This window comes from Mastigoproctus giganteus, chromosome 12 (assembly GCF_048544385.1).
Source record: "Mastigoproctus giganteus isolate SK-2022 chromosome 12, ASM4854438v1, whole genome shotgun sequence".
Classification (NCBI taxonomy): Eukaryota; Metazoa; Arthropoda; class Arachnida; order Uropygi; family Thelyphonidae; genus Mastigoproctus; species Mastigoproctus giganteus.
This window is the reverse complement of record NC_143586.1, coordinates 20,974,333-20,993,164: the sequence shown is the minus strand read 5'-3', so window position 1 is coordinate 20,993,164 and position 18,832 is coordinate 20,974,333. Positions and strand designations below refer to the sequence as shown.

The 18,832-nt window shown below is 34.8% G+C and overlaps 1 protein-coding gene across 1 annotated transcript in view; it reads left to right on the top strand.

Moving 5' to 3' along the window:
- Positions 1-13,726, top strand: part of LOC150076768 (ribosomal L1 domain-containing protein 1) — a 37,209-nt gene extending 23,483 nt beyond the window's left edge. The window contains exons 5-7 of the mRNA XM_090386361.1: positions 1,404-1,505; positions 4,112-4,278; positions 13,519-13,726. Of these exons, the coding sequence (XP_090242487.1) occupies positions 1,404-1,505; positions 4,112-4,278; positions 13,519-13,676 (427 nt within the window). The 3' untranslated portion in view covers positions 13,677-13,726. The remainder of the gene's footprint in view (positions 1-1,403; positions 1,506-4,111; positions 4,279-13,518) is intronic.
- Positions 13,727-18,832: the final 5,106 nt, after the last annotated feature.

Sequence of the window (18,832 nt, the reverse complement as noted above, 5' to 3'; positions counted from 1 at the left end):
GGTGGTTCAGAAAATTTTTTTTGGCTGGTGTAGCATAAGCCTCAGGCTTCCTTGTACCATATGGCTAATAATAATAATAAATCAGGGTATCAATGAGTTGATACCCTGATTTATTAATGAATCAGTCACTACTCTCAAGTAAGTGCTGTTCCAGGTATTTTGCCACTGGACATTCTGGATGAGCTGCAATCTGTGATTCCTAGGGAATCCCAGATTTCAACAAATCTTTCTAAAAGAGCCAGATATAATATTCCATGAAAATCTATATATTGGGAGTAGAGTTTTTACACATGGTGGACAAATATGCTGAAGCTAATAGACACTTGCATATTTGCAAAACACAAAATACATAAGTAAATTTGCTTGATGTGAGAATATAAACAAGTGACACAGAATAGTATTTAATTCTCTGGTTCAGCATTTCAAAAACAACAGAAATCATTAATAGAAGAGACAGAAAGAAAAATACGATGCTAGCAGGCCAGCTTAATCCTTAAGTAACTTTGCATTAGAATCACCTAGATTCAAGAGAGGCCCATTTTGTTTGTGCTAACTTAAAAACAAGTAAAAATTATTATCAATAACTCTAGCAAAGAATCAGAAAGCTTTCTGTTTATAAACTTTTCAGAATAATTTTTGGATTTGGACTAGGACCAATTTGGATTTATTATTTGGATTTGGATTCATTCATTATTTGAATTGTTGTGAACTTTTGTATAGGCATAAAAGGTAGCTGTTGTATACGTTATCCTTATATTGAATTTACTTAGTGCCTGGAAACAAAAGTTTAATAAGTAATATGAGTTCAAAGTAAAATAAAGTATAATGGTTTTTATTCCTGCAAGAAAAATTTCAGTGATATAGTTAAATCAAGTGTTGGGATCAGAATATTTTAGTCCAAAAAACCTAAAAGGAAAGGAACACTGAGCCAACCGGGCTAGCCAGCCAGGTGGGTAAAGTGCCTGCCTGACAACCCAAAGGTCGTGGGTTTGAATCCCATCTCGGGTTTGGATCGGAGTAAAACGCAAAAACTTTGGGAGGTGCATTATGGCCACAGAAGCTGATGTGCCAACAACTAAAAAAAAAAAAAAAAAAGAAAGAAAAAGAACACTGTGACATATAATTTCATTTGTGTGGCATTATTGTAATGGGATAAAGAGACTGAAATGAGTCAGAAAGACATTATAGATTACACTTTCCAACAAGAAAAATATAAGTGCAAACACATGCCTACCTTTAAAATGAAAGGAATTAACTGAGATGAGTGGTGGTTGAAACAAATGGTAGTTAAGCAAAATAATTTTGAAAAGAGTTTAGAAGTTTTTGGTTCTTTCATTGCAATTTGAAGTCTTTTAAAATTAAATTTTTTTTTTTCTGTATTAATGTGATTATGTGTTTTTCAGGTTTCCCCAGCAAATAAATTTACAAGCCAAAGATTTGAAATGTGAAATTGAAAGAGCTTTATCAAAGACAGTTTTTTTTTTTACTGCACGAGGAACTACTTGGTGAGTTTCAGAAAGAAAAATATTGGCATGTGATAATTTCATTCTATGTTGAAAAATGGTAAAGCTTGAGGTTATAACAAACATTAACTGAGCCCTTGACTGCACTGATGTGGTGTAAACAGTATGAAACACACTGCCCTACCATTAATATCCTGACACTAATAATCTTTACTTACAGGAAAACTAATAAATGAGTTAAAACCTCTACCTTTATGATAACTCTAGTCAATGGAACATTCTCCACCAGTTTTTTTGTAAATCTCTGATATTTTCTGCCATTTGGCCTTCAAATCAGTGACCAGTTCAACTTTTTTTTTTTAGGCAGCCTTTCCTCACACATGCCTGATTAACCAATTCATCCAAGAAGTTCCCTATAGGATCGTGGTCAGGGCTCTGGGCTGGCTAGTCCAAATTTTCAGTGCTCATGTCCTCAAATCAGAACATCACAATGTGAGCAGTATAATATGGAGCACTGTTCTACTGATACAGGTATGGGCATTTTCTGCCATTTGGCCTTCAAAGCATTGACCAATTCAGCTCTGTTTTTGGATCTCTCCTCACATGCACTTGATGATCCAGTTAATCGCAGAGGTTCTCTATAGGATTGAGGTCAGGGCTCTTTGCTGCCCAGCCCACCTTTTCATTGTTCATGTCCTCAAACTAGAATGTTAGGAGTATGACATGGAGTGCTGTCCTGCTAACATAGGTAGGGCCTTCCCTGACATGCTGCCACATAGGTAATGCATTATTGTCTGATACTTCCAGATAGACTTCAGCATTCATGGTTTTGTTCAAAACAACCAATGGTCCCAGGCTAAAACATAAAAAAGTCTCAGCATCAATCTGGCTCTGCCAAGCTTATTTTCGGGACAGTATAATCCAGCAAGATCTTTCTTCAGGCATCTGCCACACCCAGGCACAGTTGGACTGGTAGACCATATACTATGTCTCATAACTCCAAAGCACAGCTTTTCATTGGCTTTAGTCCATGAACTGCAGTCTTACACCAAGCTAGATGGTGTTTGGCATTAGTTGGGGGTGATGAGTGACTTGTGGATGGCTGCACAACTATGGTAACCTATGTCATGCAGCATCTTACACACTGTGCTAGTGTTGATGTGTGTCTCAATAATCTCACTGAGGGGCTGTGTGTGCTGCAACAATATTGACCTGCATTCCCAGCAGATAACTGTTTGCAGAGCTCTCCTCTCATGTTCTGTTGGCTGCGACAGTTTTCTGGGTCATTTCGTGATGGTGTCAGCATCAGCCTGTTTCTACTTGCAGATCACTTTGCCAACTTAGGGAATCTTCAGTTCTGTCATAATGTCACAGACTGATTGCTTATGTGGCACCCTATTATCATTCCACACTGGAAGTCTGTTAACTCTGTCAACCATGAAACCTTGCTGTCTCCTCAAAGACCTTTGAACATATTTATAGTCATGTCTGACACGTGCTGTTTGGGTAGGATGTGGCTAACTATCAACAGAGGTGTCTGAATATTAATGGTAGGGCAAGGTATATGCTTATTCTGCAGCTGTAGTGTAAAATCAAATAATTTAAATTACTTTAAAGTAAGGTTAAGTATTTTTTATTAACTAAAAATCTAAACTTCTTTCCCCATAATTTGAATTTATGATCCCTAGTTCTGTAATCATTTATAACAGTGAAAAGTTTGCCTTCATTTGTTTTACTATCTCCTCTCAAAGCCTTATAGACCTCAGTCAGGTTCCCTCTAAGGGGGCCTCGTTGCCAACCTCTGTAGGCTACATATTTGAAACCTTTCCTCATATGGATGGCATTTTTCAGATCTAACAAGTTGGGTTCCCCTTTCTTTGGTGTAGAACCTTTCAAGAAGTGGTGTTTTTTTTTTTAAGGAGCAGTCCGATACTTGGACACATTATTCCATGTGTGGTCTTACAATTGTCTTATACATTAGAATTATGACCTCCTGTCTCTGCAGTATGTTATTTTGGGATTGCTATTCCTCAATTATATGACCTTGCATTTTGTTACATTAAAACATAGCTTCTACCTTTCTGACCATGCTTGGAGCCTATCTAAGTCATCCAGAAGGAGCATTTCTTAGTTCTTGTCATTAACCTCTCTTTCAATTTTTACAGCTTCTGTAAATTTTGACATCATGCCCTCTATCCCTTCATCAGCCTCTCTCTCTCTCTCTCTCTCTCTCTCTCTCTCTCTCTCTCTCTCTCTCATTTAAGAAAATCAGAAACAGTGGGGCAAAATCAATTTTTGGGAGACTTAATTTCTAGTGTTAGCTCAGTCTGAAAAGTAACCATTACTCATACAGGCATTACACATGATGGCTAAGAAGCTTATTATTATATAATCTCACTATTTAAACTACAGTTGAATAGCATTTTGCTGGTTGCTTTGATATTCAACTGTAGTTTATATAGTGAGATTAGTTACTTTGTTATTATTATTATGGAATTACAGGGAGATTGGCTTCTAAAGAACTATTGTTTGTTTAGCTGTATATTTAAATAAACAAGTCATTGTACATATTACTGTGAATTGATATGTTAGTGGATGATATATGTTATTAGTTTATATATATGATTAATATCATTATTCTTCTGCAGTACTGCTCCAGTAGGCAATCTTTCCCTCACAAATGAACAAATTATAGATAATGTTTTGGCTGCTGCCAAATGTCTTGGAAATAGAATCCCAGGTAAATGGACAAATATTCTAGGGTTGCATCTTAAACTTGCAAGATCTGTTGCTCTTCCAATATATATGTCACAAGGTGAGGTTTTTTTTTTTTCCCCTTTAATATTCATATGACATATACTTAATATATGGTGTGGCAAAAGTTTTTAAATTCTAAACATTGTGAAAAAATACAAACAACTCATATAAATGTATTTAAGTAATTCTGAACTCTTTATAATTTATAATTACTCTCACTTATGTATGTCCTTCACACAGCCTATCAAAATAATTATTGTAGGGTTTTAGGCACACCAGCAACTCGCACTGTATCGGTGCTATGTGTATGTCTGTACAAGTGCATGTTCACAGGCTAATTTGTATATATATTAAAAGTCAACTGTTTTTCATAACTTTTGAATGGGACTAAATTGCCAAAGCTCAAGCTGACAGATCCAAATATAAAATAGCTGATAGATCAAAATGCCAATACCAACAGGTATAATCAGCTGACAGAACAAGATGGGCAGTTAAAACACCAACGTGACCAAAGTGTTGAGTGTTTAGAATTTCAGCTGACAAATGTGGAATTTTCAGATTTTCTGACCCAACTACCAGGATTGTGACCAGGACCCATCCTGGGAATAAAGTGGGTGACCTTGGCCCTATGGGTCCTGGTCACCCACTTTATTCCCAGCGTGTTGCACATCTTCTTTCCCTGCATCCCTACTGAAACGAAACTTTTGCCTGGTGGGCGTAAATATTTTTCACTATTTTTAACAGTAGAGTCCTGTGGAGGGTTGAGTTGCCTCTGCAGGGATGCCCCTTCTGTCCCCATTATTCTAGCTCCAAGTGGAAGCCTCCCTATCATCCACCTTTTTTGTTTTCACATATTATCCAAACTAAAACTATCACCCCCCATGCTCCCTTCCATAAAACCTTTTTATTTTTTTTTTCAGGCCTTTCCTCCCAGGGTGCTCTCCACCAGAGCATCTAATCCCTACTACCTGGCCTAACTATCCACACCTGGTATGGTAACTAGAGGTTGTGGTGGTGCTCCACAGGCCCCTAAGCTAAGAGGCCAGATGAATAACATAAACCACATATCATTCGGACTATCTGGCCCTTACAGGACACTATATTCAACACAAGAGAACTGATCGTGGAGTTGTCGTAAACCACCGGTACTGCTTGAACCTAAACACTATGTTAAAAATTCCTGCTGGCAAAAATGTCAATAGTCTATAACGGGTTAACATGCCAACCAATCTCATTGCTGTTATGAATAGTGTACTGTAAATGTACCAAAAATTACTGACAAAAGTTATTTTTCCACCATCTATAGAAAAGCACACAGTTTGGAAATCACAATGAAAACTTGGATATATAAATGACTAATTATTGTTAGTAGTAGCTGTATTAAATCTTTCTTACCTGTTTGTTAATTACAGAAGTACTTATGTAACAGGAAGAATATGGGTTGTATTTCAGTGTTTCTATTATGTGGTGTGGCTTCCATCTGAACAGGAAAATTCCCCTTCAAGGCATTATAGTTTTCAATCCCCCTTTGCTTCATCACCCCTAAGGTTCCTTAGTAAGTAGTGAAGCCATGTTACAGTGGAGGTGGTGGGGGGGGGGTAAATCTACAGTCACAATTGAGTACAGTGAAGAGAAAATGGCTTTTTCATCAGCATAACGGGTAACAACATAATTTATATGTGCAATTTACATACACACAGGACATACTGATGCTTCATATTTTAGCTGCCTTAATGCAAACTCAAAACATCCTCTCATTTCAGCAGTACACCATATGGTTATACTAGTTACCATTAAACCTTTGAGATGATGAAAGAATGGGACAGAAAACTATAATGGCTTCACTCCGCACAGAAGACAACTATACCATATGATCTTCCTTTCTTTTATACGTTATGAGAAGTGTTCAATAAATTATCTAGCTAAGGTACATCCCATAGTTATATTTCAGTGATTCATGATTTATCATGTTCCTACATATCCCAACTTGAATCACACTAATTTTTATCCTACTATGTGTTTAGGTTGTGCTTCTGTTACAGAAAGAAGGAAGACACCTGTAACAAATTATGGATTTGCTGAAATCGGAGCATCATTCAGTCAAGTTTCTCACCAAAGAAGGAAATGGACCAAAGACCATTCGTGAAAGGATGGCGGCTGTGTATGGCAACAATGTACCTTCTGAGTACCAGGTGAAATTCTGGTCAAAACAATTCAAGTAAGGTAGGGAGTCCATCGAAGATGATCCACATCCAGGAAGACCTGTGACAGCAACCACTCCAGAAATGTGCCAAGCTGTGGAAACCCTTATGCTGAATGACAAACATCTAAAGGTGTCCCAAATTTCTAGGGAATGTGACATATCTGAGGGAACAGTTATAACCATCCTCCACAAACATTTGGGGATGACTAAGGTCAGTGCAAGGGGCCAGATTTCTGACCCCTCTGTAGAAACAATTCAGAGTGCAGTGTTGTGGAATTTAGAGCTTATGGAAGGGATCCTGAAACTTTCATATCCAGAATTGTTACGGGTGATGAAACATGGGTTCATCACTGGGATCCTGAGACCAATTGAGAATCAATGCAGTGGAAGCACAAGGGTTCTACCCACCAAAAAAAATTTGGACAACCTTCAGCTGGCAAGATTATAACCACCATTTTTTGGAATGCTCAGAGAAATTTTTACATTCACTACTTGGAACACAATCAGTCACTGGGAAGTCATATGCAGCCTTACTATACAACCTAAGGGAAAAAACCATAATATAACCATAATAACCATAAAGGAAAAATGCCATGGAAAACTTTCCAGAGATGTGCTGAAAATTTACTCCAATCCACTTCCTATCACACAAACTTGCTCCAATCCACTCCCTATCACACAGATAATATCTGTGTGATAGGGAGTGGATTGGAGTGAAGGATCATTAATTAACCTGAGCTACCCTCTTTGGATAGTGCAGATGTTTAAAAGAAGTTTTGGGAACATCATTCTAGATGTGGGAATAGTATCCTCTGGTAGGGAGGATCTGTGATTTGTACACTCAGTAGCTGTTTAGAAGAAAAGTAACACCATGAATGAAAGAAAACCTAAATTTTTTTTTTTAATGCAGAAGAAGAAAAATTTGCAATATGGTTATGGCAAGGAAGATTAGAAGGCAGGGTTATCTCCAGTAATGATATAACATTTAAGGAATTGATGGTGGATATTTGAGAAGTTGCAGCTGTCAAATTAAGTGAATTTGTAGTGTACTGCCATCACCCGTCTATAGATTCCCTATCTGAATCCTGTCTATGGACAGGATTCAGATAGGGAATCTATAGACGGGTGATGGCAGTACACTACAAATTCACCTACTCTTTTCCTGTATATTAATAGCATTAGCATTAGTAGAGGCATTTGATGCAAGAAAGCAAGCTTATGCAGCATCAGCCAAAAAAAAAAAAAAAAAAAACCCACTTCCACTTCACCCCTCTGTTCGTTCAAAATACCTGTCCAGCTGAGCCTTAAACTTATTTAGGCTATCCACCTCCACCACAAGGGATGGCAGTCTGTTCCACCAACCAACCACCCGCTGGCTAAAGGCAAATTTCCGCACGTCTATCCTACATCTGTCTTTCCTCAATTTGAATTTATGCCCTCTCAGGTGATTTTTCTGAGCTAGAGGAAGAATCCCATCAGCATTGAGCATGCTTAAACCATTCAAGGCTTTATACACCTCTATCAGATCACCTCGCTGGTGCCTAGTCTCCAGACACTGTAATTTGCAAAACTTAAGCCTTTCTTCGTAAGAGCACCCCTTTGTTCCATTCACTAATCTTGTTGCCCTTCTCTGTACTCGTTCCAGCAGCTCTACATCCTTCTTGAAATGAGGCCTCCAGACCTGTATACAGTACTCTAGGTGTGGCCTGACCATTGCCTTATACAATGGAATAATCACCTCCTTATCCCTGCTGGAAAAATTCCTGTATATCATTGACAATACTCCATGAGCTACTCTTGCAGCCCGTCTGCACTGCTCAGAGAACTTCATATCTGCCTGCACAATCACCCCCAAGTCCCTTTCATTCTCTACCACTGTCAGTGTAGTACCACAGAGTTGATATGTTGCTCTGGGGTTGCTTTTTCCCATGTGTAGTACTTTACATTTGTCAATGTTAAACTTCATTTGCCACCTCTCAGCCCATCTGCTCAACCTTTCCAGATCCTGTTGCAGCAGCATAGTGTCAGTAGTGTCCTTGACAACCCTGCCAACCTTTGTATCATCTGCAAACTTGGACATTAAGCCTGATATACCATCATCAATATCATTTATAAATACAGAAAACAATAATGGACCCAACACTGAGCCCTGAGGGACTCCACTAATAACATTAGTCCACGATGAGCAGTGTCCATTGATTACCACTCTCTGTCTTCTCCCCCTCAACCACCCCTTTATCCATAGCAGCAATTTGCCTCCAATGTCACACTGCTCCAATTTGTGTAGCAGTCTTCCATGTGCAACAGTATCAAAAGCCTTTCTAAGATCCAAGTATATAATATCAAAGTTATTCCCTGCATCCAGTTCTTTTGTGACTGCATCATAGTATCCAATCAAGTTGGTCAGGCAAGACTTCCCCTTAACAAAACCATGCTGTGTCTGAGCTATAACTGAAGTCTTGTCTAAATGATCCTGCAGTGCTTCTTTAACCAGTGCCTCCATTAATTTTCCTGGAACAGAAGTTAAGCTCACAGGTCTATAATTACTTATGTCAGCCTTTGATCCTCCTTTGTGAATTGGGGTCACATTTGCACATTTCCAGTCTATGGGTACCTCCCCTGAGTCCAAGGAAGCTCTCATAATTATACACTACAAATTCACCTACTCTTTTCCTGTATATTAATATACAGGAAAAGAGTAGGTGAAGTACCTTGGGAGCTCTAGTGTTATATGAGAAGTTAGAATACAGAAAACCATCTACCATCATATTCATTGAGCACTCAGAGAGAAAATTGGTTACCCAATTGCCAATAACAGTTCCTTTATTCCAGATATGATCAAAAGCCTTAGTGATGTTGAGAGCAACTGCTGAAGTTTCTCAGAGCTTTTCCATGGAATCCAAAGATAAGTAAGGTAAGTCAAGGTATCACAAGTGGGTTAACACTGACAGAATCCAAATTAGCAGCTGTTGATCAGATGGAAAGCTTCAAGATAGTGTAAGAGTTATAAGTTGGTGGAGTTCTCTACATTGGTGGGAAGCAGGGTTCCAGAATCTTTTTTTAAACAAAAATACACTGCTGGTAGGTAAATGAAAATTTGTGTGATGTCATTAGTAATAGCAGAAACCTCAGCTTGGTCTACAATACAAATCTTGTAAAGTCCTCTGACCCTATGTGGGCCATCCTGGGGTACAAAAAAAAATTCATTTATTTAATGGAAAACATGTATATTTTTTAAATTTATTAGGTAGTTTTTGAGAGGCTTATTTATTTTGTTGTAGATTAGCTTTTCCTGTAAGATTATTTGCTTTGTTCATGATGTAGATAAAACTGAGGAGGGGTTACATATGTAGTAATAAAAGTTTTGGATGTGGCATGCACAAAAAACCTCTCCTCCCTTGACAGTAATAGGTAAAGGCCACCTTCATTGTCAATCACAGTTATAAAGCTGATGAGAAATAGAAACAATACTTCATGAATGCCAAACACGTTGAAGGATGTTGTAGTACAATTCACGGCAAACTTTATGGTAAAGTTTTAAAATTTTCCCAAGCTTTACCATACATACAATAAAAATAAAAAAATAAAAAAAATAAAAATGCAAAGTAAAATTCAACCAAAGTTGTGCCATCAAGATGATTTGTGTGCTGATATAATCCAAGAAGTGTTACAAATTCACATATTTAATACATAACATAGCAGAAGCTGTATGATTTTTATGGATTTTTGTGGATTTAGTTTGGTGGCCAAATGATTTTCTCTTGTAAATTTCTAAGACCAAAGTGCATTTCCTCATGGCAGTCAAAAGCTTTTGGAAGCATTAAGTCAAATATTATTTAACTTTAATTTAATCATATTTGGAGGATCTATTTTTGATTCAAATTGAAATGAATTGATTTCACAAAAAAAAGACACGAAGTTTCCATTACTTTTGAATATCATTGAAGATAAAGAAATAGATATTTTTTTCAGTATATGCTCCCAATTTCAACGGGAGAACCTGCCAGATGCTATTATGAAAGAATTGATTCTATTATGAAAAGAATTGATTCCTGGTTGGGGAACTGAAAAGTTCACAAAGCTTGAAACAACAGATTATCCAGTCATGCTTAGCATTTTAACAGTCCTTAATACCGAGTCTCTCTTTTTGATGAAACTTTGGAAATGCTCTTGACAGCCAAGTCTAAACAGCAGTACCATTGTTATAAACAAACTTTCATAACATATCTGAAGAAAGCAAAGTCTGCTGGCAATATCTTTTTTTTTTTTTTTTTAAGTCATGGAAAGTTGTCTAACACAGTGCTACTCAGTGTGGTCCTCAGACTGGTGCCAGTTGGCAAACTGTTTGTTACTGGTCTGCGACGATTTGTATTTTACAAAAGTATTGGTCTGCAATGGATCGGAAATAAAAGAAGCTGGTCCTTCAGCACAAATAGTTTGAGAAGCACTAGTCTAGTCTGACAGAAAAATCCTAGGTAAGTAAATGTTTGAAAGCGGACTGTACTAGTAAACATTCTTAAGTATTTTAATATAAAAATGTATATGTTGACAGTGAACTTTTTAATTTCACGGGAAAATAAAAATCTGTTTTTTAGAATTGTTGGATGACTCTTTTTAATATACTGATGTAAGAAGCAGTCAATCTCTGGAAAATTAGTCTCCCATAAGACACTTGATTTTCTTGCCCATTCTATTGGTCTGTTAAGATGCTTATTATACACATCACAGTCATTTGGTCTATAACACACTCCTACTCTCATCTTGATTTTCCCAATGCTTATGTCAAACCATACCTGATTCAATATAGTTATCTACTGAATATGCTTGTCTTGAATCTCTCCTCCCAAGTCTGTTCCTGCTATACACACTGGCACTGTGTCTGATATTCCTATGTCTGCATTTCTTAACTAGTACCTCAAATTCATTACCTACACTCCTAGCACTAGTGTACAAACATGAGTAACTGCCTTTTTTTTTATGTTCAATGTGACTACTGAATCTTGCGGTTGCCTATAGCAGTATTTTCTCCAGGAATTTTTCTTCTTGTTCATTTAAAATATTACCATCAAAGCTTTTTTTCCTGAGATCTCACACAAGAACTTGTAAGGTGTGTGTGGGCAAGCATTACTCTGACACCCATATATTTATATTACCACTGACAATTCCCCCCCCCCCAAATCAGCTGTATTTTACCTAACCCAGTCATGTCTCCTCAACATATTGGTAAAGATCCTTGTACCAACTTTGTTCAAGTCTATTTCATATTTATAAAATAGGTTCCTTTCAAGTGTGGGCCATGCTGATAAAATTTTTCCTTCTTCTAAGATCCTCATGCACAACTTCTTTAAATGATTGTAAAGTAGCTAGTTAAATATCTTGTAGCTTTGTTTCGAATACATCATATTTGAGGCCAAATGAAAATTTGTTCTTTCAATTTTGCATCTGATAAAGTGGGAAACACTTCCCTTAGATAGATTCTACATTGTCCTTTATCCAGAGCCTTAACAAGTTTTTCATTAATCCAAGCTTTATGTGCAAAGGTGGAAGAAGACCTTTTTGATTTAACCAGTGGAAACATTTTGTATTACCTCTCCCTCATAAGAATTCCTCCCTCTTTTCCCACTTACAAACAATATAATGTCTTTCTGTTGCACAACTGCACCATAAAAAAAGAAAACAGTGGTTTGTAAAATCTTTCTATGGACCAGACTAGCAATCCAAGAAAAGTCAGAGTACTTAGTAGAGGAAGTGATTAGAATGCATTTCCATTGTGCAGCAAAACTGCTTTTAAACTTAAATGCCTAGTTCATTCAGAAGACCTCTAATATCTTTACAAAAACACACAACATCTTCCATAACAAAATATTTTGAAAACACTTGTGGCATTTTCAATATACTATAATTTTAGTTTCTGCCTCAGGTAGCTTCCACTGTTGTAACCTAGAAATTTTGCTTTTCTTTAAATAAGTTTAAATCACAAACTGTCATTCAGCTTTTCTTGCTTAATTAAATGTGGTACATCATAATTTTCACATTGGTAGTTCAAATCTGTTGAAGTGGACTGGACATAAAGTCAGCAACACAACAATCTTTGCTACATTCATCACTGCTTCCTGTAGGAAGCAGTAATTTTGAGGGATCTGGTATCAGCAAGCATTCATTATGTGGAACAGATCCCATTGCAGATGCTTGCTTGCTTTCTTTTTCTGGACATCCCTGATATTTTTGTCCATGTAGAAATGGAAATTGTTGGTGTGGTTGCACAGTTCACCACGATAGGAACAGCAAAAGCATACTTTTTTAACGTTCTCAATTAGCCAATCCTCAGATATGTGGAGCCCAAGTTTTGTCTTGATCACCAATTTTGCAAGCAAAAACAAAAGAAAATACAATTTTAGTAATACTGTAAATTTTCTTCCTCTATGTTTTTGTTATAAAACATCCACACACAGAGCAGAAATTGCTACATCCTTTGCTTCTGCTTAAATATAAATATTTTAATGATACAATGCTATGCAAAACACACAAGAAACAATTTGCAATAGATATGCCGATAAATATGTTTTCTCACTCACACTATAACTGTCTTTCCATTACTGAGAGATAGACAGACAAGGTTGATTTGTGTTGTTATTTGGTTTTTAGGAGCATTAGCAACTAAGGCCATATTACTCCGGGATATGCGGTGGTCATTCCCTGACCTTTCCGTATCTGGTGGTGACAGGCTCGAACCCCGGTCTAATCAAGAAGCTTGTGCTACGCACTGCTGCTCCTTCCCACCTGGCTACGGAGGCGCCCAGACAAGTTTGAACATGTTAATCCTCCCCAGCATTACAGCTGTCTATGGGAACATGCAGAGATTATTATTTGCAAGTAATACAACAGATGAGTGTGATAGCTACTTCCCTAAATTATAGTAAGATATACATATGGGTAAACAACTTTGATTTACTCCCTTAGCATTTAACAAGCACAGGCACTGTTACACAAAAAAAAAAAAAAAAAAAAAAAAAAATGTATTTGAACTAAATGCATTCATTTTTGTCTTGCTTTTATGTTGGTTTATATAACAATAAAAAATTTTACTTTTTTCAGAGATTGAATTACAGATAAGTGCCCAAGGAAGTGAAATGCTCTACAAAGGAGCTGAAGAAGAGAAAAAGACTGAAACAGAAGAAATTTTAGATACTGTTTCTATTATTGAAGAAAGGAAAGAAAGAAAGAGGAAAAGAACCAGAACTGCAAACATATAAAAAAAATATATGTACTTGTATACAAGGGTAATAAACAAATTTAATGTACAGTTCTAGTATCAGTATATTACAAATTAGGAATTTTTTGTTATAAAAATTTTTTGGTTTTTCAAAATTAGGGGAATTTAAAAACACTCGGGCAGCTAGAACGCAAGTCATCATATCTGAGGCCTGCAGGCATCAGATATGACATTTAGGGATATGGCATTTAGGATGTAGCATTGATGTTCAAGAATGCATATTGCAATTGTCAAATTAGGAGTTACCTAAAATATTGCAATTGAGTATTTTTAGCGCTAAACCTTGAAAGCAGCCCAGATGTTATCTACAATTATTAATTCTTTTACGAATGAGTTTGCCAAATGTGTGGAATCACAGTAAGGTTTCTCACTACTGTAAGGATGAATTTTTTGTAATTTTTAAATGCACAATAAATTCTTTTAAATATTTCTTTTTATTTTGACTTGATTGTCAAAAATGAAAGCAGAATTTAAAAAAATTATATTTTTTGATATATCCTCCATATATTTATTACTTAATTCAGTGTTAACTGCTGGATCTAAATTCAAGAGAATTTTGGCTTTTTTGAGCACTACAGCCAATAGGTATACAATCTACCCTTTTGATTTTTAAACCTATTTTCTTGATGCCATGTAATAAAACTGTCCACTAATAGTTGAAAACACAAATAGGATATGGCAGTACAGCAGCAGATTTGAAGACAATTTGTACATTAAAGGATGCATTATATGAAACAATTGAAAAGTAAATATACATACGTACTCCAGAAAAAAAGTTAAGCTAGCTATATAATAATTTGCTTGTGTACGTCCCGAATACATTTTGAACTTGAATAACTCAAAGACTAAACAAACTTTGGACATGATTCCTTTTGCAAATAGGTTTTAGTTAGCAGTAAAATTCAGAGGAAAAGGGGAAGAAAAAAAAAAAAAAACGATTTGCAGTAAAATTTTCCAACCGGTTTTCAAGATTTTTTTTTTTTTTTTTAACCGTTCCATTATGAAACTGTTGAAATACAGTTTTGGCAAAATATTTGCCATGGATACACTAGAATTGTAATTTTGTCTGAAATGATTGTACTTTTTTTTTAAAAGACAAAGTCATAAGAAATATGTTAGTATATGGTTTTAGAATGAGGGTAAAGAGGGCTGCTTAATGGTAAAGTATATGCAAAAATCCAAGAAAGGTGGCACCTTTACAGAAGGAAAAAAAAAAAAAAGTGGGAAGAATGAAGCTATTAATTACGTAATATTTTCCAAAACCCTTACTTTTTTTCTAAAGAAGGTTCCCCTTGGTTTATCTCCTATGCTTTACTCATCCTAAAGCCAAACTATATATACCTACATAATTTATTCTTATTAGATGATTTATTTAACTATTTTAATTGCATATAATTAGGGCTACTTTCAAGCTATTGTTGCCCCCAAAATTGATTTGTGATATAAACAGAGGTCCAGATGCCACATCTGGACCTCTTTTTACATTGGTTTGTGCCTAAGTGGATATACATAGGGGATTTCATTCAATCAATCTTTTATCTTTACTTGTTGCAAGCAATCTGAGACAGTCTCTGCTCCTTGTAACCCATAAAGGATAAAAACTACCAAATATTATTTTTTTATCATGCTATAAGTTGCTTTATCATGCTATAAGAAAAGGACAGATTAAGTGTGGATGGTAGACTCAGCCAGCAGCACCGGGATGGTTCCCCCCCCCTATATATATATATATCATTTTCAAATCCTATTGTACCTCTTAAAATCACTCAGGGATATTCTGAAAGGTGGGCCAGAGCAGTATATTGTATTTAAAATCAGTGATTTGAAAGAAAATTTCAAAAGGACTAATGGTGGCTTCCAGAAATATTTCAACTTTCCACTGCTAATACAGACTCTGACAAACTTTGGACACACTTTTAAATTTGATTATACAGTATTTTTTGTTTTCATTTCAGTATAACTAGAATTTCAAAAAATTTTTTTTTGGAATTCTAGTTATACTGAAGTTATATTCTAGTTATATAACTAGGGGAGCAAAAGTGTGTTTTTTATACTCAACTCCTATGCTTGCATACTCTATGAAATGTCAACTAGAGCTTTTCTACCCTTATCACAGAGCTTTGGCACCTTGTCACTTGGCAAAAAACTAAATGCAAACAGCTGACAAAAATTGTTCATGTAATCTGGCAGATGCCACATGTGTGTTTGAATGCAGGATATGAGTGACCTTAAATTATAAAAAGTATAAACATTGTATCATTATTGGTTTCTCTTATTTATTTTTGTTCAATTTTTTTTTAAACTGAGTTTAGCAAATCATAAATAGAACACTATTTTAAATTTGGTAAAAAGAAGTTAAATTTTTATAATTAAAACAAAAAAAAAAGTATGTCACATGAGCATATTTATTCCATTTGTAGCTTCATAGTGACTGGATTTCAGATATGGCTGCTGTCCTGGAACTTTTAAAAGCTATCTCATATTTATGTAATTAAAAATGCTTTAATTTATCATAGCACTTTTAATCACATTTATATTTATAAAGCATTTTTAACTTAGGCAAACAAAGGCACTTTAATTGCACACCAAAATATATTTATTCACAAGTTCAGACATGCATACAGGGAATATCTAGAGAAATCAGCTTTTACAGTTTACAAGCATCAAATGTGAATCACTAGTATGATAAAAAGAGTAATTTTTTTCTAACTTTATTTTCAGCCATTTTTTGTATTACAAACAGTGGGTTTATTAAATACACAACAATTTTACATTCAATTATAATTCAGCTGCAGCGCATTTAAACAAGAGGTATTAAAAAAGGTTCATTTTAAATTAACTACACAAACATTAAGGAGTAATTATTCAAACCACGTTCTTTATCACAAAATTCCATGGCAGGATGAATTTGCATAAGGTGATCTTACTCCGAAGGTTAGCTGCTATTTTATTGTACTTTTTTTTTGTACCCAAATACATGTTGCACTATATATTGCATCATAATATATGAACTAGTTCAGATGATGAAAGCACAATTCCCCCTCTCCCAAATCTTTATATAAAACTTCATAAATATGAAGAAATACAAACTTCAGAATTCCAAGACAGCTGCTTATATAATATACATTGTTACGTCATTTCTCCTTGAAAGGAATACATTTATGTATAGTTACATTAAATGGGACAAAAATCCCAATAAAATATCACCCTAGCAAACTAAAACAGACTATACAATATTTACTCATATGGTAAGAAAGTTCACTTCAACCATAACTGGCATGTTGAATCCTGTTTGATGACAAGGTTCAACATACAAATTAAGTAGCTATCGCATGGGAATCTGAATGACATTGTAAATCTTGTACACATAATTCTCATGGTTTAATTAGTGTTATTTATATTTTGCATTGATTCATTAATGTCCTCCTCTCAACATTTTGTAACATGAGTAGTTACTTTTGGTAATTATAGCACCCTGGCTTTGGAAGCTTAACACTGCCAAAAAATATTTCATAATGATTACATTTTTTCCTGGGCAATAATTCTAAAGGGTTATCTTTTTATTGTGTAACTCAGTGTGTACTATAGCAAAAGAGAGCACATGAAATTGTTGGATATGGAGTGAGACTTTTTTTAAACAGGTGGCAGAAGGTAGTTTCTTTGTGGCAGCAGTTGTATAAATAATCAATTTTTTAAATGTACAATAGTGTGTTATAGTAAACAAAACCTTACTGTATATTAAAAAAAAAAAATTTGATTATTTATATTTATTTTTGGCAGCAATACTGCTAGGCAATGGTTCTATGTGTGAGGAGTAATATGTACAAAATAGTACAAAGCTTACTTTATTATTACTGGGATTAAGTATTCCCTGAGAGTTCAACAATTAGGTGCTACACTTACAAAGTAAGTTTATCTACTGAAGTAATGTTTTTATTTTCATATGCAGAAATTTAGAATTGTATCAATAAGAACTATGCATTTTGTAATTAGAGTGAAAGATAATCTGATACCACAACTTTTGCCAAGGTTGAAATGTTTTCTAAATTTTTCATGAAAGATGTGAAGTTTTGAGTGTATAATTTTTTACATCCAAACTCAATTCTGATATATTCGGCATAAGGAATTCAACAAGGATATTTTACCCAGTTTTATCAATAAGAAATAAAACTGATGGTAATCCTTTTGTGGTCAGACTCCAGTGCATATTCCAGAAACAAGATTTATTTATAAGTTATGAAATTTATTTCATAACTTATAAATAAATAAGACTTAACTTCCTTGAAAGTAATATATTAATCAGTTTCATTATTTGTGGGGGAGAAAAAATAAGAGAGAAAATAAGCCTTATGGTTAACTTACGTTGCTAAAAAAAACAACTTGTTAAAATATTTTCTTGTTCTTCAATGAGTCATGACTTATTTCCATACAAAGAGGAGTGCTTGCTTAAATTTTCAACTGACAAGTGAAAACCTACAAACATAATTTTATCATATTATTCATTTGATAGGATAAACCAGAGCTATGATGCTCAATACGGGGTCTACTTTGATTTCAATATTTGTATAAGAATAAGAGAAATTTACCTCAATATTAAAACGAATAAAACATTAACACAAAATGATTATAGTAAAAAAATAAATTGAAAACAATTAAAAAATTAATTGAACACAAAAATTTTATAAAGTCTAACAAATTTTAAAAACGATTTTTAAATTTATGTTAAACTTTTTAAATTAATTTTTGTGTTCAATTTATTTTTACTGTAAACATTTAGCATTAATATTTTATTCGTTTTAATTTCTGGAGAGTATCATACAGAAGTGTTCTACATATCATATTGAGGTAAATCTCTCTTATTCTTATACTCATATTATTAATACCTTTTTTTCACATAGATACAAAAGAGATGATTAGAGGATATGCACCTTATCTACAGTTGAATAACTCTATAAAGAATATAAATTTTATGATTAACTTTTGTATCCCTCTTCCAAAAAAAAAAAAAAAAACCTCAGGATTCTCACATTTACATTTTGGCCATGCTCCCAACTCTGCTTTGAAACAAGTTTAGTATTATGACCTACAAAGAAGGAGAAGTATAAACATCTTGACCCACTCACTCTGTTATTAATC